The sequence below is a fragment of the Bombus vosnesenskii genome, unplaced genomic scaffold, assembly GCF_011952255.1.
Source record: "Bombus vosnesenskii isolate JDL3184/JDL3185 unplaced genomic scaffold, Bvos_JDL3184-5_v1.1 scf7180000013352, whole genome shotgun sequence".
Lineage (NCBI taxonomy): Eukaryota > Metazoa > Arthropoda > Insecta > Hymenoptera > Apidae > Bombus > Bombus vosnesenskii.
In genome coordinates this window covers 1,011,871-1,035,504 of record NW_022882988.1, presented here as the reverse complement: position 1 = coordinate 1,035,504, position 23,634 = coordinate 1,011,871, and the positions used below count along the sequence as shown (strand labels likewise).

Sequence of the window (23,634 nt, the reverse complement as noted above, 5' to 3'; positions counted from 1 at the left end):
ATGAAAAATATTTTTTCCACCTTTTAGACCTCGCTATATACAATGCATACATTCTTTGTAAAAATGCTAATAATAAAACTGGAACATTTGAAAATTTTCATCTGCCTCTCATAAAAGATATTTTGCAAAAATACCTACCACGCTGAGTAGAGGCTAAAGGAGGAAGATTCATTCGGACGACCTTCCATTTTTGTTAACGAAGAGGCATTTTCCTACATCCTGCACAACTAAAGAAAATAATAAACATTGTTCAAGACGAAGATGCGCTGTTTGCACTAAACATAATCGCAGGACTGATTCGCGTTACGAATACAAAAAATGTAACATTGGCTTGTGTATTGAAGCCTGCTTTACCATACAATACAAAATTATTAAATTTTCAATCAAAAAAATAAATTTTCAAGCTTTTATATTCTTCGTGTTATTATTGCTCGATGAAATAAATGGTTATTAAGGCTTTTCAGGTCACTGCATCATTTATTTTAATTACAATCGATATATTTTTCGATGAAAATTCAGTCCGCTCAACTTGCGCTCTTTCGTAAAAAATACGCAGCCCACGGTGTTTTTTCGTAAAGAGTGGGCAGTCCATGGCACGCGCTTAACGTCGGACAACGCAGCGCTCAAAGGATTAAAACTATCGATATATTTGCAAATGTAAAAGCACCGAAGTAATTTACACGCCTAATACTTAACACACAATTTTTCTACGAACAGAAAATAACTGTTTGGCAAGTAATTGGTAACCGAATTACCAACGAAGATGGCGGATTTTATTATCGTACGAAAATTGTCCTTGTGATTCGATTAAACGGTAGCCGAAAATCACTATGTCCATTCACTATTTCAAAGTCGTAGTAAGATACCGGTTTGTTTCGTTGATCTTCGTAACCCCCGTGCCACGACAATCCTGATAAATATCTCATTTCTCGAGTCCGGCCGATAGGATGGTAGCTCGTCGCAGCAACGGGTCGCAAGGGTGATCGATAGAACGTGACCGGGTCAGAGGGTTAATTAGTTTCCGGCTGGCGCGCTAAAAAATTCGAGCGTGTCGCGAGGGTCGAGGGTCGAGGGTTCGTCGCAAAGTTTCGAGCTTTCAACGAGGCGCGATCGTCGAGAGTACCGTACACCCAATTGCATCGTTTGATCGCTAGGAAAAACTCGTTATTCAATCTTGAAATTGTAATTTCGAATTTAAATTTTAACAAATATTGAAATTTTCATTTGAACGGAAATTTCTTTTCACATTGCGGATTTTTGTTCACATTGCCGAATCGGTCGGATTAACCACGCGTTACTCTAACATTTAACGTCGATTAACTCGTTCAGACAGCTTTGGGGTTCTGGCATTCTCCGATTTTCGCGGTACTTTTGGAATCGTTCGATTCGGATGTCGAATATAGCGTGAAATATCGTTTTCAGCCAGTAGTCGAATTTTTCGACAGGATACTAATTTTTTACGAACTTTTACCCGAATACCATGTTTATTCGTATTGCTTGATTCCATCGATGGTACGAGAACAGGAAATGAGCTTCGTGTTTACAGGATGTCGACGTTTGAACAATCGACGGGGCGGGAAGTCGCAGTGGCGCGTGTCAAAATTTGTAGAATTTGTTTCAGTCACCTGTTTCAACTTTTAAAGCTATCATCCCTTTAACTTCGTGATCGATTAAGTTATATCTTTATTCCCTTATGCATTATATTATAGCGAACTTTTTATAACGTTGAATAAAGAACGTGTTTTATGTTTACTTACACCGCTATGATTGCTAGCCCATCAATTTCAACGTTTTCGTGTCTAAGTTGTGAAAAATTAGAAGAGAAGAGAAGATCGGTAATCGAGATGGTAAACTTTTAGAATTTTTACAACGCGAGCAAACGTAAAACGAAAGTTTCGCCGCGAGATTTTCGGTTTAGACACTGAAGAAAAATCGCAACTCTTTAAGAACGGCGCTAAAACAAAGGGCACGTACAGAAGAGATGTATCGCGAAGTGTATGAAACTAAAAGTTTCGCTGAAGCCGGAAAAATAGCATAACGGCGATAAAAATAAATAATGGAAGGCGCCAGACGTATCGATCCAACCTTTAGCACTCCACAGCCTCCACGGAAGTTAAGGAATTCTCTTGGCCGGCGCGGCGTGTAGCTAACAAGGTGGTAAACTCTCCCCTTCGTGCGCGATTTTCGTCCTTGGAGTCCCACGTGTTTCCAAACGTTCGCCGTATTGAAATTTTTACGATTTCAACGATTTTAGAAATTTCAACAATTGGGCCACGACGCCGCGTGTCCTACGAGCAATCGTCATAGTGAAATAATAATTAAATAACAAATTTTTTATGAAATCATCGTTCACGGTAAAAGCAATCCATCGATAAGGTATTAATAGACGAGTAATACGTCGTCGATGTTACAGAGGAAAAACTAGGTTCAAAAATGGCTAGGAAATATTTTGATGGATCGCTTGAATATTTCAATATTGATTTTTCCTGTATTTCTGTTCACAGGGGAACAATCCGAGAAATGGATGCCCAGTGTGCGAGAAGCACTGTCCGCAAAGACAGACCAAGTCGGATGAATACTTGTGTTGGAACCAGCAACACTGCCAACAAAGTAATTGTTTTTCTCTCTGGAATTATGAATTTCGCATGAAATATAATAGTAGAAATATAATAGTAGTAGTCTGTCTGTCTGTCTCTCTCTCTCTCTCGATCGGTCTTTTTGTGATAGAGCAGAGTTTATAAAACAAGGTAAAATTTGGAACGAAATATTCAGAGGAGAATTCCATTTGGTATGGTATATAGTAAAAGGCACGTTTAGTTGCACGAAAGTTTATGCGTCGTGTAATATCAAGACCAACTTTTTTTTTAGATTAAATTTTGTTTTATGCTAAATTCGACGTAGGATGAATACGTTACAGATAATAACGTGGCAGATGAAAAGAAGACCGGGTAAAAGGGAAGCCCTAGTATATCGTCAATTCTAGCAATTTTCGTTTATGCAAATAAGAAATTTCGATATAACTACAACCGTCTGAACGCATCAAGGGAAGCCACAGTTCATGTATAATAGGAACTTATCGATTCTCCAATCATTTTCTCGTTTTCGCTGTATCGTCTTGCCGAATCTAAGCTACTCTGCCCATATCTTCTGTTTATTATATCGAAACTAACGTTATATACGATAAGTTTAATTATTTCGTGCAAAGTTCAAGATCGAACTTCGTCATGTCGAAGCTTAGGTGTTCCAGACGGACGCTACTTTCTCAGTTTCGCTAGAAATCGATTCCAGTCTCGAAGCATGACAGCCACCGTTTCATCTGAAAATATCGTTTCTCGACAAAGTAGAGAAATCGCGCGCCAGGTAGAACGAAAGTTGGAAATTCCCTGTCAGCCGATGTTAATTCGTAACGCGGCGATGTCGCAGGGGAAATTCCCGATGTTGGTCGGCCGCGTTGTCCGAGTGGAAGATGAAAGGACACGCACGTTTCCAGCTATCTTCGACGGCTGCCGCTCCCACGCGTGACGACGACCCATTCTCGATCACGCTCCCGCCCCGTTCGTTCCTTCCTTCCGAAATTATCCGATTATTCGCTGGCCTTGTGGAAAATGGAGGCTGTCTGGCCGCGAGGAAAGGGGCGACGAGAAATTGGCGGCGGCGCGACACGTTGGCCACCGTAGGCGGCTCACCCGTGGGCGCTACGACTCTAAATTACACTCAACGGACCTTTGCGCGGGTAAAAATTGACAGGAATGCGTTAAACATCGCTGTACTAGCAATCGCGTGCCGCTTGAACTTTTCATAGAACGCCGATAGTCGTTCAGTTCCACGGTAGCTCGAGTGTTTCACGTCGATTTATGAGAAGCTTATTTTTGGATAATTCCTCAAGGGCCTACGAAATGTTTTTCTTTTCTTCTGTTTTTCTTTTTTATATTTCTCTTTACTCTTTTTTTTTTTGGCGAACTTTCAATGTGTTTCGCGTTTATCGATCGTATCGTAGGCTGTTCGTTAGCGAGAAGCGGCCCCTTTCGCAAAAATTACAGGGAAAGTTGGAGACGTCGCCACGTGTCCCCACGGAGAACGTGACAAGACTTCATCCGGTGAGACGCACGTTCGAGGCTACATCCGTGTGGTTGTTTACCCGGAACAGTGGCTTGAATTTTTTCACGTGTAGTCATCAAACAGCCATTTTATCCGTTAAAAAGATTCAACCTTGTACTTATATATCAAACATCGGACAGTGTCTCCTTGATGCTTCTCTTAACAGCTACCTTATCGAGTGAAGGCGAAGTCTCTGGAACGAGGTAGGATTTAAAAGACACAGAAGACAGAGGGATTTATAAGATATCTTGGATCGTTGAACCGCTAATTTTACCGGTAGAAGTCTCGGGAATAGCGCGTTGGTCAATTAGGTGGACGAGGGAAAATAGGGAAAACGCTTAGGTCGAAGATGCTATGTGGAATCGTAGGACAGTAGAGATGAGAACACCTTCGTACAACGTCATAGATAGTACGTGTTGTTAGTATCATTGGCGTTCTAACTTGTTCGTTTCAGTCTGCGATCGAAAGTGCGAGAACAACGCATGCGACGAGTCCGGAACGTGTTGCCATCCGTCGTGTCTAGGCACGTGCACTGGCCCGACGAATCGCGACTGCGTCGTCTGCAAAGACGTGGTAACCGACAACAACGAGTGCAGGGAACAGTGCCCTAACGGTACCTTGGAATTCATGAACCATCGATGCATCAACGAGGAGAGGTGCCTTGGAATGCAGAAACCACGGGAAGTGTTCAACGTGAAGAACTACCCGTACAAATCGTTCAATGGAAGCTGCGTAATGGAGTGTCCACCGGGCTACATGGACGAAGAATCGAATGGCAAAGTGTCGTGTAAAAAATGCGAGGGACCCTGTCAGAAAGAGTGTGCCGGAGCGAACGTGGACAGCATCGCCTCGGCGCAGAAACTTCGCGGATGCACTCACATCACCGGCAGTTTAGAGATCCAGATTCGAGGTGGGAAAAATATCGTGAAAGAGCTGGAAGACAGTCTGAGCACCATAGAAGAGATCGACGGCTACTTGAAGATCGTGCGTAGCTTCCCACTGATATCTCTCAACTTCCTGAAGAACCTGCGAGTGATACGCGGAAACGATATCGATAACTCAAAATACTCGTTATTGGTAATGGACAACCAAAATCTACAGGAACTCTGGGACTGGAGTTTGCATAAAGATATTAAAATCCTGTCGAAAGGTGGCATAGGAAAGATCTTCTTTCATCTAAATCCGAAACTGTGTTTGTACAAAATCGAGATGCTTCGAGAGAAGGCGGGTTTACGACCTTTTACGGATTACGAGGTGGCGCCTAATAGCAACGGCGACAAAGTTGCGTGTAACGTAACCGAACTGAGGACCAGGGTTGGTAAGAAGTCACCGTGGGGTGCGGTGATCGAGTGGGAACCGTTTATTCACCACGACGCCAGGTCTCTTCTTGGATACGTGGTGTATTTTATCGAGGCACCCAACATGAACGTAACGATGTACGATGGTAGAGACGCGTGTGGTGGAGATGGTTGGAAGGTCGATGATGTATCCGCAAGTACAAATACCACCCTGATGGAAGGATCCAAGTTTGGGTCTGGTCGACAGGAGAAGAACGTACATACGCATTACTTGTCTCAGCTGAAGCCATACACGCAGTACGCTTATTACGTGAAGACTTACACTATTGCCACGGAAAGGTCCGGAGCCCAGAGCAACCTAACATACTTCAGAACGATGCCGGAAGCTCCTAGCTCACCCAGGTCCCTTATGACTTGGAGTAATTCGAGCAGCGAGCTGATCATGTCCTGGCTGCCACCTCTTCACAAGAACGGAAACCTAACGCACTATCGGATCTTTGGACGATGGGAGCCGGACGACCCTAATTTCATCGATCAGAGAAATTATTGCGAGGAACGTGAGTACATCGATTATGCGATCAATTTTATTAATTTTATCAATCCCTTGACATTTGTAAATGTGATATGCACGGATACGGGAATGTGTTCGATTCGCGCAAGCTCGTAATATTCAGGGGCAGAGCTTGTTGCGATTGTATAAACGATTCGATAAGGAAAGAATTAATATTTGATCGATAATATTTAACATTAATACTTGAATTGATTTTTTACTTGAGTAAAGAAGAAATCAGGTAGATCTAACGATAATTAAAATGTGTTGCATGCTTAGCTCTGATGCTGACAGATAAGAAGGCGCTCGCAGAGGAGGAGAGGAAACGAATAGAGGAAGAGAAAGAGCAAATGATACCTGAAACTGGCACTTGCGAATGTCCTGATCGAGAAACCGATCAGTCTCTTCGAGAGAAAGAAGCGTCCAGCGCGATCGAATTCGAAGACGCTTTACACAACCAGGTCTATATAAAACGAAAACCGAAGAAGAAGCGCGACGTTTCGGAGATGTCGTTCATTCTATCCAGAAAAACGAAATCGTTGGATCGAGATCAGGTAAAGCATCGCTCAATTTCATCGAAAAGTATTTATAGCGTTTCCATACGCTTAGCCGACCTGGTATCGAGTTTTGTACGTCCCTGTTGCAAAATTGCATTTATAGTCGCTTGATTCTCGCTTTCTTAAGCGATACATAGCTAATGTCGGTCAGTTCGAAGGAGTTAAGTCCCTTCCATGTCCTTTTCAAATTCATCTTCCTAACCTTTCCACTTTTATATTCACAGCCTGTAATGGAAAAGATCGAGAACGGGACGTACATAGTGTTCGAGCAATTGGTGCCCAGCATGAATCTCTCCTTCGTAATGAAAAACCTACGCCACTTTGCCGCTTATAACATCGAGGTGCAGGCTTGCAGAGCGCAAGAAATGAACGACACTTACAAGAAATGCTCCACCAAAAGTATGAGAACCTATCGCACGTTACCCCTGGAAAGTGCCGATAACATTCCTCCCAACACCTTCAAGATGAGCATATCCGGCGAGAATAACAGTCTCACCATGGTTACTCTGCAGTGGGATGAGCCACCTCAGCCCAACGGTCTGATCATCACCTATCAGATCGAGTACAAGAGGGTTGACATACAAAACGTGAGTGGAATTCACGTCTTCTTAACTTCTATTGGTTCATCCTGTCAAACTTTGTTCACGGTATCGGGTTTCGAATTTTGCAACAATTCTGTGAACAAAAGATTATCCTGTTTCAGTACAAACCGACCGTGGTGTGCATCACGAGGCGGGACTTCACAAAGGCAGGCAACTCGTACGTCCTTAAAGAGCTTCCCGCCGGAAACTATTCCGTGAAAGTTCGAGCGACGAGTCTTGCCGGCTATGGCGCCTATACGCACGTAAAATACTTCTACATCGAGGAGAGAAACACCCTAAGTATTTTCTGGGTGATATTCTGGCTGTTATTTTGCACGGTCATCGCGATCGTTAGCTTCGTCTCGTTCTACGTTTGTAAACGAAAGTTCTTAAGGAACGTTCCTAATGTGACGTTGATTGCAACCGTGAATCCGGAGTACGTGAGCACTCCGTATGTGTTGGACGAGTGGGAGGTACCAAGAGAAAAGATCGAGATGCTGAAATCGTTGGGAACTGGCACATTCGGCATGGTTTACGAAGGAATAGCTAAGGACATCGTGAAGGGTAAACCGGAAGTACGGTGCGCTGTGAAAACGGTGAACAAGGACGCCACTGATCGGGAGAGAATCGAGTTTCTCAACGAAGCATCCGTGATGAAGTAAGTTGATGAATAATCCGAACACGTTGCAGGGCAAAAATAACCCGTGCTCGTGCTTATCTTTCTACAGGAAAGTAAAAATATACTCTGGCGTCTTTGATTTCCATGTAATTAAAAGTCGAGAAACATCCGCTGTTTAATTATATGACTATGCGAATCTTTTCTTTGCAGGGGTTTCGACGCTCATCACGTGGTCAAGCTTCTTGGCGTGGTAACTCGTGGGCAACCAACCTTGGTCATTATGGAGTTGATGGTGAACGGCGACTTGAAGAGGTACTTGAGGAGTCACAGGCCAGGCACATGCGAGAACATGATTAACGCGCCACCAAAATTAGACAGGATACTTCAGATGGCCATTGAAATCGCCGATGGAATGGCCTACCTCTCTACGAAGAAATTCGTGCACAGAGATCTGGCCGCTCGGAATTGCATGGTTGCGGAAGATTTAACGGTAAAGGTGGGAGACTTTGGAATGACGAGGGACATCTACGAGAGGGACTATTATCGAAAAGGAAGCAAAGGCTTATTGCCAGTCAGATGGATGGCACCAGAAAGTTTGAAAGACGGTGTTTTTAGCAGTTATTCGGATGTGTGGAGCTATGGAGTTGTGTTATGGGAAATGGTGACTTTTGCATCGCAGCCATACCAAGGTCTATCGAACGAGCAGGTATGTGTGTTTTAATTTCTAACCAAAATTATGTTCGCAACGATATGAAATTTGTACAAAAATCTACAGTCTCTTTATATCGTCACAACCTCTCTTAACGTACATTAGGTTCTGCGGTACGTGATCGAAGGAGGAGTTATGGAACGGCCAGAGAACTGTCCAGAGTTGTTATATGAACTGATGAAGCACACCTGGAGACATAAGGCGACCAGAAGACCCACGTTTATGGATATCGCCAGTATGTTGCTAAAGCATATCGACTCGGACCGTTTCCAGAATGTCAGTTTCTATCACAGCGTAGAAGGAGTGGAAGCAAGGAACCAAAACAAGTCCAACTCACCACAGATAGATCAGTGAGCATAGAACTTTTCTTATTAGAATATAGTAATGCTCGCTGAAATTCCAATAACTTTTTCAGGGTCGAATATTTTTGGAGAAAAAATTTCTTTTTATCGTTTATTAGGTAGAAAACAAAACAGATATATTTTCTTATACTTTACAAATGTATTTATTGTTTATATAATTAACAACTTGCGAAAGATTACAATACGGATGCCCGATTTATTGGAATTTATCCAAGCGCTACTGTAATATCGCGTTTTTTGCTAGTCCTTCTGACACAATGTTTCTAATTCGTGTACAGGCACTTGGAACTAGCTACATTGCAAGATCTACAAGAAGAGGAAGTGGAAGGGGAGGAAGATTCTCCATTGAGGCAGGATTTCGGCGATTTCGCGAGCTTCGAGCCAAACAGTATTAAGAACAGTTTCAGTCCCCGTTTCAGAATGGATTCATACGGCGAGAACTCGAAAACAAACTCGAACTGCCACGACATGAACTCATCGAACGTGCCGTTGAAGGCCGGCTTCGACGATTTCGACGGTGTCTCCGCAGATTCGATTGCCTCGGGCAAAGACGTACTAAACCTGCCATTCGTCGAGGACAGTTTAAAATCTGTTAAGAGTTCGCCGTTTATAAACGCGAAGAGCACCTCGCGAAGCAACTTGAGTCAGCTATCGATCAGCAACAGATCAGGGAGTCCGAAGAATCCCAGCAAAAGAAGTTTCCTGAGCAGCCCAAATTCTTCAAAACTGGTGAATCCAGATTACGAGAATGGTAGCCCAGAAATTTTGTCGGCTGCGGAGAAGAGGGAAGCGGTGCCGCTGCGGGTCGACTTCCCATCGATGGACACCATCAATATCGACAACGGTATGGAGAAAAAGGAAATGAAATCACCGGTTGAGTACGTGAACAAACCGGAGACCTTAAACAATGGCTACATAAGTGGTACGACCACGTAGTGTTAACATTTTCGCACCCTAAGTTCGTCGTTGCCCAAGCAACACGACGTCAAGGGTGCGACTGGATCTACTGAAAGCGATTTAAGATCGCGTACGTGGACTGCTGGTGTCAGTCTCTGAACATTGTGGTGAAATTTATTCGGGAAGGTCTGACACGAGACATTGAAGAGTATTCTGGAATCGAACGAACCTTCGAAAGGGGCAGTGTCTGTAAGACGACTGGCGAGTCAGACTTTCCAACAAACGTTCCAATAACTCTGCGACGCGTTTTCTACGTTCATATGCATGCTCACATCGCGCCTTCGACCGAGTGGTGTTTTAAAACGGCAAGTTCTAAGTTGTAAGTCGTATTTTAAATCTTTAGATGCGTTTAAATATGTCCTTGTTTATCCACTACGTTGACAAATTATTTTCGTAGAAAACGTGAACGTCTCTTGATTTCGTCTCTCTAAGTATCCTATTATTACGTTCGTAAGATATATTACATTATATATAAACCCGTGTTTTTCATTTGCGCGCATCCGCTTGTTACAGCAGACACTGCCTTTTCACGCCGAAAGAAAGAAGCGGCTTGAAAGTGTGAGACGAATTCGACAATGTTTTCCGAATACTCCGGAGAAAAGCGACGAGAACGAAACTAGCGTCCCCTTACAGGCCTGATGAATAACGGCCGAGGTATGATAAAAAAAAAACGCGATTGCATCGAAGACTTGCGATTTGCAATTCATGTTCTGTGCATATATAAATATGTATATACACACACGTATATATATATATAATATACATACATAAATATGTATATAGATATATGTATATTTATATGTGCACACACGCGCCTGTATATATATATTCCGTTAATGCGCTTTTCTTCGTTCGAACTAATCGTAAGGTGAAGGGAACATCGGCTTCCTTTCGTTGACCGCGTTTACAAATCAAAGTGGCAATTAGGCGAGCCAGCCGATCGGTTACGGCGGTTTTATATTTTACAAGAAATAGACGCGAATCACTGTTTTAATTGCCACTTTGCACGACTGTAGGCTTTTACGAATGCCATTATTACCGTAGATTAGGTCGTTCGACGATCGTTAGAGAAGAAATATATGTGGAAACGAATCGAATAGGTATGAATCTTCTCGAGTTATCCCATATTTTTAAAGAGATCTATCAACGATAAAGTGTCATTGTTATTGTCATGGACAGATATACGAAACCGGTTGATACAGCTTCGTTCGTATTCCTCTCGTTTTTATTTCGTATATCGGAAGGTAATCTTACAGGGGACGTGGTATCCAGGGAAATTCAACGTGTCTCCATATATATTTATTCCTTGCGATTTCCCCGTGGTGGCTGCGAGAAACCCAGTTACCGTGGCTCGATTCATTCGTTCGAGGGAAATCGGGATTCTGAAACAGAAATCCTCGAAATCGTGCAATAGAAGCATCGCTCGCGGCCTTGCGTTCGAGCGCTGTTCGCTACCCGTTGTTCTCTCGTTTGGTGCTAACACGAGCGTGTCGAAAAAGAAAAAAAGAAGAAAGAAAAGGAAAATGGTCGGTTAACGAACAAAGAGTTTCTCGCACTGCCGAAGGTTAAGGGAAAGAAATCGAACATCGGTTCAGAAGCGCGTTCCACCGTGCTTTTGAGTTAGGCGAGAGAACGTAGACTGTTTAGCTCGAGGCGATAGAGTCCAGGTCGATCGAAGCGATCGATCCTGACGCGTGTGAAATCGTCAAAGTACGTCGATAGCTAGAACGTCGAGCAAACCGGAAAAAAGAGTCCACCGCCAGCGACGCGATACCGCAGTTTGAATTTAGATGTTAACGAGCCTCTAACATAAGACTGATTAGCTAATCCCATTTATTACATCCGTATTCGCTGAGTAAGTTTACGACATGGTAGAAGTTCCATAAATCTACATACGTACATATACATATTTTTTCATCTCCGTAAACGTTGCCCTCTCTTTTTTTTCTGTTTCATGGAGCATTCATCACGAGACGGATATCGTCTCCTTTATCTCCTCGAGACTACTTACTATCGCTCGTACTTTGTTCCTTTCTCGCGTCCTTCGCGCGCTGCTGGAATCGAACCGAGTGTTTCGCAAGCAGACGAAAGCGGAAGCAGAACGAAAGTCTGTTCGAGAGATCATCCGCGATATCGACGAGGCGCGATCGAAGGAAGCGGAAAATCGAATTCCGTGGGAACGTGAGTTCGGTAATCTCGACTGGTTACGCGCCCGAGACAATTAACCAGCGTAAGGGAAAAAACTTGAAACACGCGTTTGTCCGTTAGTCGTCCGGTGTTGGCCCGTAGAACGCGTTTCGAGAAAAAGGAAACTGGAATTCGATTCGTCGACGTTTACGGCGCGCGCCGTTTTCACTCGGCCATCCTCACGGAACGCTCTCTTTGCCTTCGCGACCGAAACACCGCTACGCACTCGATGGCCAGAAGCTAACCGCTAGAACGAGATTCGAGCACCAGTGACCTAATGTCAAAGTACCTACTCTATCCGCAACGCTTTGCGCATTATTCGTGCGTCATAGGTCGAAGCAACGAGAATCGTACAAAAACACGCGACAGAGCTGCGATTCGAGAGCAAGACCGCGCGTGTTCCTGCTCGACGCGTCCGCTCGCGGACGAGAGCGCGATCGACATCGAAATGAAGATCGAAATCGAGATCGAGTCGACTGTATGTTTTCACGAGTGCGATTTATTTTCGTACGCGTGATCTGTTAACGATGCCAAACCGTGACGCATGGCGTGATCGTCGATTCTTCCTCGATATTCGCGTCTTTCCTCGGATTACCCGTCGCATCATCTCGTCGCGTCCAAGTGCCAACATGTCGAAATGTGTATGCGCGATTGGCCAATGAAACGCGACGAGAGAGGACGAGGTAAAAGTCGCGATCGCTGCAATCCTTCTGATCGCTCGATCGTGTTCGAGGATCGCTGAGAAAGCATTTTTGCCCTTCGCAGCTCTTGCTGTTTCGCCTAACGTTTGAGGCGACTCTTGTTCTCGAAGCTGTTCCGTGGAGCGTCGAGCGAGCAGAGACTCGCAGGATGTCAGTTCTAGGAAAGAACGGATCGCGCGGTTTGATTCGTCGAGAGGATCGGCCGCGCGGTTGATCGTTGTATTATAAAACAATGTGAAGCCTCGCTCGTATTCTAAAGTATTTAGTGTAACTCGAATAAACAGTTAACGCTTAGACCGTACGCATACGTGGCGCGCGTGCAGCCGCGCGTCGTCCTATGCATACGGCATTGTAAGATTAACCAGAAATGTTTCCTACGAAGTGACGAGTTCTCTCTATATCATACAAAGTGGCTCGTGGCTCTAAAAGAATGAAGTTTCTTAGGCCTATATAGTTTTGAGACCGTGTAATATATAAAATATATTATATATATATATATATTAAGGACGAAGAATCTGGTATTACAGAGATAACGCGTAAGATTATGAGAACGACTGCGACCGCGTGTATCCGTTGAAAGAAGAAAACTAGAATAATCGTGTGTCTGCGAAGAAAATGATTGACTGTGAAACGACGAGTGCTTGTGTGGCTTACTTCGCGACGCAAACGCGTGAAATCGATGCTAGCGATCGCAGCGAGACAGAAATTTCAACGGGTGATAAGCTCGTCTGGCCTGTATCGATATGATACGTATGTACTCTGTATCGATCACCTAGCCGAACTGATGCACGTAATTTCGTTGTCACCGCGAGAACGCGATCGGTGAACTGTTTCGACGAAAGAGGATGAGCGACCGTTCGAAGGAGACGTTTGAAAGGAACTGTTTCCACGCGAAAGCTATCAAAAACCGTTTCAAAATTCGTCGATGGTTAAACGTTGACAGTTGGACCTATCGTACGTTCAACAGATTCGGCTGAACGATGAGTAAATTCATTCCTCGATTCTTTCTCGGCGCCTCTTGTTTTCCAACACTCGCGTTCATTCGTGGGAAATTTTCTCTCCTCGGACGAACGCGTCTAATCGCTCGCCATTTTCCAAAGGATCCGCGTTCGATTTGGCGCGCTCTGTTTCCGTTTCCAGCGATTTTTTACCCGTTTTTTTTCCTCTCTGTCCTTTTTTCCATGTTTAACACAATGGTTAAACGTTTTCGTTAACGTTTGCATTTCGTCAACTTTTTTTTTTCTTCGTTGTCTTTTTGGGACCGATTCGCGATAATACGTCTACTTTCGCGGAAAACGTAGCGGCGTAATTTAAGTAACACACCGAGGACTGCCCTCTTGTTCCTATTCCATATCCTTTCTTTTTACTCTTAACACTGCAATTTACGTACGATTAGTCATGTACATACATAACACGAGTAACCTAAGATTTTCTTGTATTTACGTTTAGATTTTTAGGTAAAGATAACACATTTGACAAACAAAAATTTCGATTCCGACAACACCTTCCTTCGGATTTATCTTCGACTGTAACTCGTTTAGTATTCTTTTTCGACACTTTTTTTTTCTCCCTCCCTCTCTTTTTCTCTCTCTCTCTCTATCTCTCTCTTTTTAACATAATCTCGCGTTCGTTCGCGTGCGAAACTGCCTCTTAGTTAGTTCTGGCCAAAAGACAACGTTTTCTCTCACGACTGCTCAATGTTAGATTGCTCAAGCTCTGGTCTGATCTGTAGTTAGCGTGAAATCAATCAGGGAAATATTGTCACAAGTCCTCCGTGCCGAGAATCGCATTGACGACGACAGTGCACAAAAGAAGGAAGAGGAAATCGAACGAGAAAGGAAATTCCACGCATATTCCTTGAACAAAATAATAGTCTCTTTCTCTCCCTCTGTTTCTTTCTCTCATATTCCTCTCGTACACACGCGCGTTTCATTTTACCATTTTTATTCCCGTGCTCCTATTATTTTTCGGAATCATTTTTCGTTCCCTCTTGTTTTTCTCTTTTCCTGTCTGTTCTTGAAAACTTTTACTCGTAGTATCTGCGATACCACCATATACGTTTAACGCCCTTCTAGAGGAAAAAAAAAGAATAAAGAAGAAAGAAACACTGACACCGACTTCCTCGGAGAAACCACTAATTTTTATATAGGGATCTTGTAAACGAAGTTTTTCTACGCTGACCGTATTTTGCATAAGGACAAAAAAAGAAAAAAAAGATGAAAAGAAAAGAAAGAAAAGAAGTCAAAAGATATTTTAAAATATCACGTATTGTTAATCCGACTGTTAGAATTACCGTACTATTAGTATTGTTACGTTTAAGCCCGTAAAAGGAAAAAAAATGCAAAAGAAGAAAATGATCAATACGAACGCAAGCATGTTTCGTTTTGCCCTGTGGGGCGTTGTAGAAACGAATGCGACCTCGTCCAACGATTCTCGTTCCCGATCGACGCACCACGAGATCGATGATCGTTCGATGACCGCGTCGTCGTTCGTTTGTTCAATTTGTTCGTCGAACAAAACTGGTGAACGTTTTTTCCTATTATTTATTTTTTTTGTATATACATTATTGTCGTATTTATTTGTCAATAAAGAGCTTGCGATGCGCGGATACAAAGATGCTTTCATCATCGGCCTTTACCTTCTACACGCACGTCCGATATCGGTTATCGACACGTTCAAACGGTTACGCTCCTTCGTTGTACAGAGTGTTCAGTAAGAGTGGCGCTACGACCGAACAAGCAACGATTCGCCGCGAGAAAGTAAGTCGAAATTGAAGAATAAGGTTTTCGCGTACGAGGCTTCGTTTTCGAGAAAAACAATTTTGAAAATCTACTTGCCTCGCGTGTATCGAGTCGGAGTTTCAACTTGGCTTCTGTTTCTGCTCGTGTTTGTATCTATAAATATCAACAATATCATCGTCTGCTTCTTATCGTTACGTATCATACTTTCTATCGAACTGTATTATGTATAGTTTCTTTTATTGCGTTTCATTCGAATGATTTCATAAATAAGAATAGAACCGTGTATTAGCTTTGGACAATTAATTTTATTCGCGTAGAAATTGTTCGAAATATCGTCCATAACGTCTCATACACAGTTACGCTTTTCCAATTAAATTATAGTTGTTGTAACGTACGATTTATATTTTTAGTTTCTCAAGAACAGGAACAACGATTGCTTCTGCTTGCTGCATACTCTCAAGTCAATTTAACCGGACAAAGACAAACGTACCGTGCAAACAATTCAAATCGTTTTCCTTACAAAACGAAGGTTCGTACGCTAGAGCTTTGTTCTATATGTTCGGAGTATTTTTTCACGACGAATCGTTCCTTGTTCGGCTGTGTATCACCAGTCGTCGGACACGATCTACGAATAGATTAAAAACAGGAACGAAATCGGAGGAAATTTTTATTTACGCAAACCCGGCAAATTGCACGATGTGTTCCTCGTTGTTGCTATTATCGTCGATATTTTACGTTATCTGGTCGATTATAAATAATAACCGCGCGATAGAGACGGTAATCACTGATAGGTGCTCAACTACCGCTAACGACAATAGAAGAAAAATCCGTTTGTTAGATCGTTATAGATAAATAGAACAACCTAGAGATTTTTTTGAAAAGTTTCAATTCCGAGAAAAGAAATGAGATTCCAACGAGAGCTGACGTCCGAAGAGCGACAATATCGTGATCATCGGCACGCGCATCGATCGCCGTGTGATTATATCGGCAAAATACCGTGCGATGTCATTTCCAACCAGTCCTTGGTGCCGTATGGCCTACTCGCCAAGAAAATTCCTTTTCGGGACGGTGACGTACAATGAGCGGCTGAATTACGATCGCGGGACACGCCCGGTTTCGTAACCTCGTCGATTTTGCGCCACTGTTTCCAGATACCTTGATTTTTCTCCTTTCTCGATAATATGGTGCACTTGAAAATGTACATATGTACGCGAAGGTCTTTTCTCGTTTCGCAAGCCAATTCGAAACACGTAGCTGATGACAGGCGGCCGAATTTTATCTTCGAAGCGATTCGCAGTTTTTCACCACACTGTAGCAAATTCGAATCGTTTCCGAACGTTATTCGAAGCTTGGAACCTTTGAACGTTCCCAAGAGTCTTTACGATTTGGATACGTTTTACGAATCTTGCGAGTCTCGGATGTCTTGGAAGTCTACAATTGGAACATTTTAAACTTTCATTGAGAGTGTCTTTAGATTATCAATATATATTGTCGATATTTCAATTTCAGTTCTCAACTAATTTATTATTGTAAATTCATCAGTGTGTATTGTTAATATTTATCGGCAAACTGCGTTTTTGTTAGGAACTTTGAAATATCGATGATATAAGGGGACACTCTTAATTCATCGTGCGAATATACCGCTTGGACAAAATGTTTGCAAGATAATAAATATAATATTTACCAAGCTCTCGAAACCTATTGAAATTCTCAAGACTTCCAAAACGTTCGAGACTTGCAAGATTTTTAAAGCATTCAAGACACCTAAAACTTAATCAAGACACAAGAATTCCAAGCTTCGAATTACGCGCGAAACGAATCGAATTTTTCGTTGGATATACGGATTCGAAGCGATTGCAAATGTGTCAGATCTCGTGGCTATATGTGGCGAACGAGCAGGTATTAAAATAGCAACAACTCTCTTCTATTCGCACGACGACGTGCAGATTTGAAAGCGGAGAATCATTTATATTCGGGATTTTTCACGAGACGTTTTTGTCGAACATAATGCACGACGTGCTTTCACTATCGTTCTCGCTGCGACGAAAAGAAAGTGCTGTAACCCGTCCCCGTTGCGAAAATCACCCCGTAACACATCGTTCGACCGATCCGTAGGTATACACCGATCGAACGTTATCGATCGATAAATCAATCCCTTTTGACGTGCCACGTTGTCAAGCCAGGAAGAAACATACGATTGTTCGTAACGAGCCGTTATTCTTCGATATCGAATAGAAGGAAAAAAGATGGAGGAATGTTACTAATCACCGTAATAATTGTAATTGTAATGCTCGACGTTGGAAAAAAAAAAAGAGAAACCGAGACGGACGACGGAAGCTTTTATTCCATTCGCAATCCCGCCGCCTCGTGTGTCCGACTACCCCGTTAACTGTAATTTACTATTACGATTATACGTTACGCTATACGCAAAATGGAGACAGAATTTTATTTACCAAATACGAGTTTTTTAATAAAACACTTTTTTGTGAAAGATACAAACCTGCCTCGGCTTGTTTATTTCTTTCTCTTTCAAGTCTCGACGTAGTATATCGCTTAGATAAAAATATATTATCATCTAATGAAAAAAATCCGCAATTACCTTGTTGCCAACCCAATAGATACACTTACGTGACTGTTCAAAAGTCTTAGGACGATTATTACATTTAGCTTCGAAATTAAGGAACAGATATCACGTTATACGATAAAGAAAGTATGTTAGTATTCTAATACCTTATGGATTGAATTCAAATAACAACAAAAACAATTCGTAATCTATATCGTTCTGTCAAAAATACTAAATGTCCTAAGACTCTTACACAGAAGTGTACATATAGGCAACAAGTACGTGTATAATGAAACATACGATTGAGAATTCGTACGATCTATTAACACTCGCTATGATAACGCTCTAATATCTGGAACCCTCGAAGATTTAAGAAACATTAGAAAATTGTGAGAATGGTGATGAAATCTATATTAATCTGCATAGCTAACGTTATTCTAAGATATACAAGCGGATGACAAAGACACTTCTGTTTCTTCCCATAATTGATCGAATAGATAATTTCCATACAGAATTGATCGCTAATACGTACAACATTGATCTCAAAGTTGTTTTTCTCTTACGAAGGATGAGAAATACGACTTATCGAGTCGTTCACATATGTTTGAAAATTCTCGTGTATTTGAAAATCACACTGAATCTAAGCGGAGTATGTTGAAAATTCGAAGCCCTTCTATTGGTTCCAGCAATGGTTTTCGATCGCCCGCGAGATGAATGAGTTTTCAAAGAACAACTTAGAAAGCAGCTACTGCGACCAAATATGGCGGCATCTTCGACGACGAGATTCTTGGGAATCGTCGGCCCGCGGAACGGCAAACAGGTATATCCCGATTTCGTTCCTCGTTTTGCATCTCCCGCGTGTCTGTTGTGTTCGTCATGACGCTCGGTATATGTATGTACGTGCAACTGCAGCCCGTTCACCGAGAGACTGACCTCGATTCCACGTTTCAAGAACGTGCCTTTTCGCGTCACGACTCGGAATCGTCGCGACCTTTGCGATCCTTTTATTCCACGATGACGGTTTTACCAGCGGAGCCCCGCCGATCGAGACACGAATTCCAATCACGATCACCCTTTGATCGATTTTTACCTATCGATTCAACTGCTATAAGAAGGCTACTACGTTTCTGTGAAACAGGTAAGACAACGATGGAATCGAAGGCTTTGGCATTAAATTAACAGGCTGCCACATCGAACTGGTCACGTACAAATATTTTTCTCTTCGCTCGTGTTATTGTTCGAATACGAACATTTGCATTTTTGTGAAATTTCAACGTTTTCTTTATTCGTTTAAGCGTTTATATAGACGAATACTACGAAATTGGAATTATATACGAAAGGAAAAATTTCTAGTGTCGAGACAATAAACACACTGTATAAGAAGAAGGTCCTTTATGGAAATAAAACGCTCAAACGTTCCACTGCAAAGAGCAGTTTTATTAATACTTGGTATTATCGTTCGTACGAGAAGTTATATACGCTTCGTTTAAATAAAAAAGAAGCTCTTTTGTTATAAAGTCTTTTGCCACTGATTATACATAAGACGACGTACGAGAAGATAAAGATATTCGTTAAACGAAGAAACATTCGGAAAATACGTGCAAGAAAATTGGACGTTCCTACACTTTTGTATAATTGGACCACGTAGGAAAGATTTTTACGCGACCTGCGTGGAATGCGTTAACAATAGGTTAAGGTGTATAGAGTTCTGACCACTTGCTGGACTTCGGAACACCGGAAAGTGCATCGATACAAGGAGATAACTGGTCGTTCGATGCGAGCTTCTTTGGATCGTTCTACCATGAGTTTCAACGGAAATTTAAGCGTCTTCAAGGAGATGGTTCGCGTCTCGCGACTGTTATTCAGACTTAACCAGCGTAACGGGTTACAGCAAGATTGCTCCATTTTTCAAGCGAACAGCAAATCGAGTACAATTTTCAAAAAAAACATTCACCTTTATTTTTTCGATGTTTCTTTCAGCCAGTTTGCGCTAGTTTACGATAACTTTGAAGAAAATTTCGAGGATGAAAGTAAATAACGTTGGTCATCGATCAAATGCCTTCCTTGGGACTACCTTCGTTCAAACCATAAAACCGTAAAGGTTTCGTTCTAAATGTTCGAGCTCGTATCTGCCAATGTTAACCCAGTTTACGCTACACGCGTGAGACGATTTCGTCAATGGCGGGCAGAATGAGAAACTGTCGCAACGTGACGCATTTAATAATGGCGTGACGAAATACTGATTTAATTAGATACGGTCTCGTTATAACGCGTCGTAAATGATTAGGAGACTTGGCGAAGCAGTCACCGACGTTCTTCATCGTTCCGTGGAAATCAATGGATCAATCCTCGTGGATAAGTCTATTAAGCCGAGTGCGTCATTGAAAACTTCAAAGTGCGATATTCAAAGTTAGATACCTGAAAAGGTGGCCTGAACCAGCAGGTACCGTTACTACCTGTTCCTCGAACCGTCTCCAATTTTATCTCTGTTCCCGTACGTGGGCAGGAAGAAGAGGAAGAAGCCTCGTGCTCTTCGCGTCTCTCTATACCTCTGTACCGTCTCCCTTTTCACCACCCTCTTCTACCTCTCTCGACCGTGCCTCGTCGAGGATCGCAAAATTTCAGGGTCGTTAACCCACGAAAACGAGCCGTTTCCACGGAAACGTTTCTTTTTCTTCCTACCGTTTTGTCACCTATGTCGGAAACCGGTAAGCTGTTTCCTGGCGTGCCGCGGCCAGATCCAAGATCGCGTTGAGATCGAGAGAACGTCGCATCGTGGAAGAAAAGAGGATGCCTCTTCCGACCGAGTCAGGCAAAGAAGAATTCGCGTTGATAGACCGATAACTGCGATAGGAGGAAAGTTGAGATACCGTGGCAATGGCATCCAAGCGATTGTAAAATGTACGTACGGAGATCCCTGGCACAGTTGAGCTAATATCAATAGTGAAATTTTGCAAACTATAAGTCACATCTTTCCAGTGCTAACGCATCTTCTCGTGGGTTGGTTCTTCTTAGATTTCAAAAAGATCTTCTATCTAGGTTCCATTTGTCAAATCACGTTCATATGAATATGAATTGTATGGAAACTTCTAGCAAGGATCGATCAATGGCAGTAGCGCAGTATTTTGTTCAAAGTGAAAGTTGAATTAATGGCAAAGAATCGCAGATATTACATCCACACGACATTACGTTGAACGTAAGAAGAACGTTAGGTGTTTGAAACTTGCGGTGCAACTTAGAGATCGCGTTCGTTCCAAAATCTGCTGAATCGGCTAAATGGCCTTTAGACCCTTATTCAAGGTCTCCTCTCGGTTGGCAAAATGTCCGCAGTTTAGTTAATAAGAACACCGAGAAGGACATTCCTGGACACCATATAGAGATACAGTTCCAAAACAGACTAGCAGAGATCGTTGTCCTCGTTCGAAGTTGCACGGATGCGCGCGCGCGCGCTTATCGAGACTCCTACCAACTCCGATCGGAAAGCCACCTGCCGCATACCTTTTGCGCCGTCGCCGGAGGCGGCAGTCTCCGCTCTTTCTCTCCTCGGAGAGAGAGGCGGAGACAGGTAGAACGAGAGAGAGAGAGAGAGAGAGAGAGACGATCGGCGAAAAAAAGATTCGCTTTCACGAAAGTCCATGCAGCCATTGCAGCCTTTTCGTTTTCCCGCATCATCCTCTACGCTCATCTGGAATGCGCGCCTACTTGAAGAGAAAAAAGTAAAAGAGGAATGGAATGTACGAGTGAGTTTATTGGAAGTTAAATCGAAACTAGAAGCATTTTTAAATAAATTTCTCGATTTACAAAAGGTTATACAGATACAATTACGATAGTGAAGAATTTTCGATCCTCCGGAAACAAGTGACTTCTTTCTATCAGCTCGCATATTGGAAGTAGAGAGCAATGGTAGATCTCAAGGAGACGTAAAAGAATAATAATTGTAACGTCGTACATTTCTTATAATTCTCAATTCACCAAGACGATCGATATAAATTTTGAGTGACTCATATGCGCACCGTCGCTCTGGTCGGCTTGATAGTATTTTTACGGTTTCTATTATCGATAGATATTCTTATCTTTGTATAGGATATTTCATATCATTTAAAAACTGCGAATTTTCTCCTCCATATCTGACTGCAATTTTTCTTTATCCGTTTAAGACTCGCTCGGTGATACACGATCCGTTAAAAACCGGTTATTTTATATATGTTACGATCTTATTGAAGTAGTAAAAATTCTTTGAACGGAAGAATGTTGTTCTCGTAAGTAAATCAGAGCGGTCCGAAAAATGCTTTAAATGGAAGTTCGATAGCGCAGGAACTGTAACACCGTGCGAAATTCTTGGCACGCGACGCCTATGCACCGTTGCTCGATCGGCTTGCCGCTTCCACGCGATTCGATGTTCACGGAACGGTCTGCGGAATCGGTAATTGCTAGGCGAGCTGTCGATCGTCCTCGTTACGCGTTCGAATTGAAGTCGGTCCGAAACTGTGACTCGGTTCGCTCTTTTCTTTCTCAACCTCGTTCACTTTTGCGTGACCTCTGTGAATCCAAGTTACAGCCGACGATTTTAACGTGTAACGATTTTAACGTTACCTCCACTCCCCCTCCTGAAGCACGGACAGGCATTTGTGACACACCCTGTATGTAGCGAGGGAAATATCTTTAAACATAGCATGGCAGAGCACAGCTTTGGCGTAACTTGTCGATGAATCCTCGAATTACTTGGACAAGGACGATCTAGCCTGGTGTAAACGGAGCAGTTGCGACGAGGCACGCTTTCCTCGATTATTACGTAAAAGTTAACTGCACACGCGACTGGCAACGATGACGATTACGCGACAGGAATAACGCTGTGATTTCATCGTTAACGTTGTTCAACGCCATGAAACACGGTTATTTTGCCGTGCAGTCGCGTGTCACCGATGGCTGGACGGTTCTTTTCGCGTTGCGTGCCAATGGGAAACGCGTGGTCGGGGTCAGTCACCGAAAAGAAGACAGAGATGTTGAATAAAGGATGAAATATCGCTTCATAATTTATTATACCCACATAATATCCTGATGTCAAGGGAGAATGTACGCTCGTAAAGTAAATAAAATTTGCAATGTAAAATCACTGTACAAACAAAAATGTTAAATGAAAAAAGCTAAAGTAAATTATTTCAACGCTCATAACCATCTTTACCATACTCCGCTTCAAGTCTACGTTCTTTCCCGCTAGAAAAAATCGTTTTCTATTTTTTCTCCATTCACGTCGTTTACGATTTCAGCTCCTTAATTATCGACCTCGCGGAAGCGAAATCAGACGCGCACTTTGCGCCGATGCCGCCGCTCGTACCAGCAACCCAGATCTTCGCGCGATGGAAATATACCGTTAAAACGTACCAGGGGCCCGCAGCCGTATAACTCCCGTTCGACGAATCGTCGTTTGCCAGGAATTCTCGCTGCCCCTCTCCTCGTCTCAACGATCGATCCAACACCGATGGATCGCTGCAGGATATCCGGACGATTTTCGATGCCTCGATCGGGAAACTAGCGGCGAATTTAGATTATGTAAACAGATTGAAGGTGCATCGTGGATGATTCATCCGTGTTGACGATACAAAGATCGTTTTCATCCGTATTTGATCCAAAACGAATATCCAAAGCGACCAGTGAACAAAATACAGTCAATTTATACTTTAACGAATCGCATGGAAGATTTAGTTGTAGCG

General features: G+C 42.7%; 1 protein-coding gene and 1 long non-coding RNA gene across 3 annotated transcripts in view; one reads left to right on the top strand and one right to left on the bottom strand.

Moving 5' to 3' along the window:
- The window catches only part of LOC117236734 (insulin-like peptide receptor), a 108,304-nt gene extending 98,254 nt beyond the window's left edge, over positions 1 to 10,050 (top strand). The window contains exons 4-11 of one of the 2 annotated variants that reach the window (XM_033499928.1): positions 2,505 to 2,610; positions 4,553 to 5,953; positions 6,226 to 6,500; positions 6,728 to 7,090; positions 7,207 to 7,742; positions 7,914 to 8,409; positions 8,518 to 8,762; positions 9,053 to 10,050. In XM_033499928.1, the coding sequence (XP_033355819.1) occupies positions 2,505 to 2,610; positions 4,553 to 5,953; positions 6,226 to 6,500; positions 6,728 to 7,090; positions 7,207 to 7,742; positions 7,914 to 8,409; positions 8,518 to 8,762; positions 9,053 to 9,710 (4,080 nt within the window). In that variant the 3' untranslated portion in view covers positions 9,711 to 10,050. The remainder of the gene's footprint in view (positions 1 to 2,504; positions 2,611 to 4,552; positions 5,954 to 6,225; positions 6,501 to 6,727; positions 7,091 to 7,206; positions 7,743 to 7,913; positions 8,410 to 8,517; positions 8,763 to 9,052) is intronic. The other variant, XM_033499929.1, reaches the window with a different exon arrangement.
- LOC117236747 overlaps positions 1 to 23,634 on the bottom strand; it is a 123,096-nt gene that overhangs the window by 65,361 nt on the left and 34,101 nt on the right. The window lies entirely within an intron of this gene.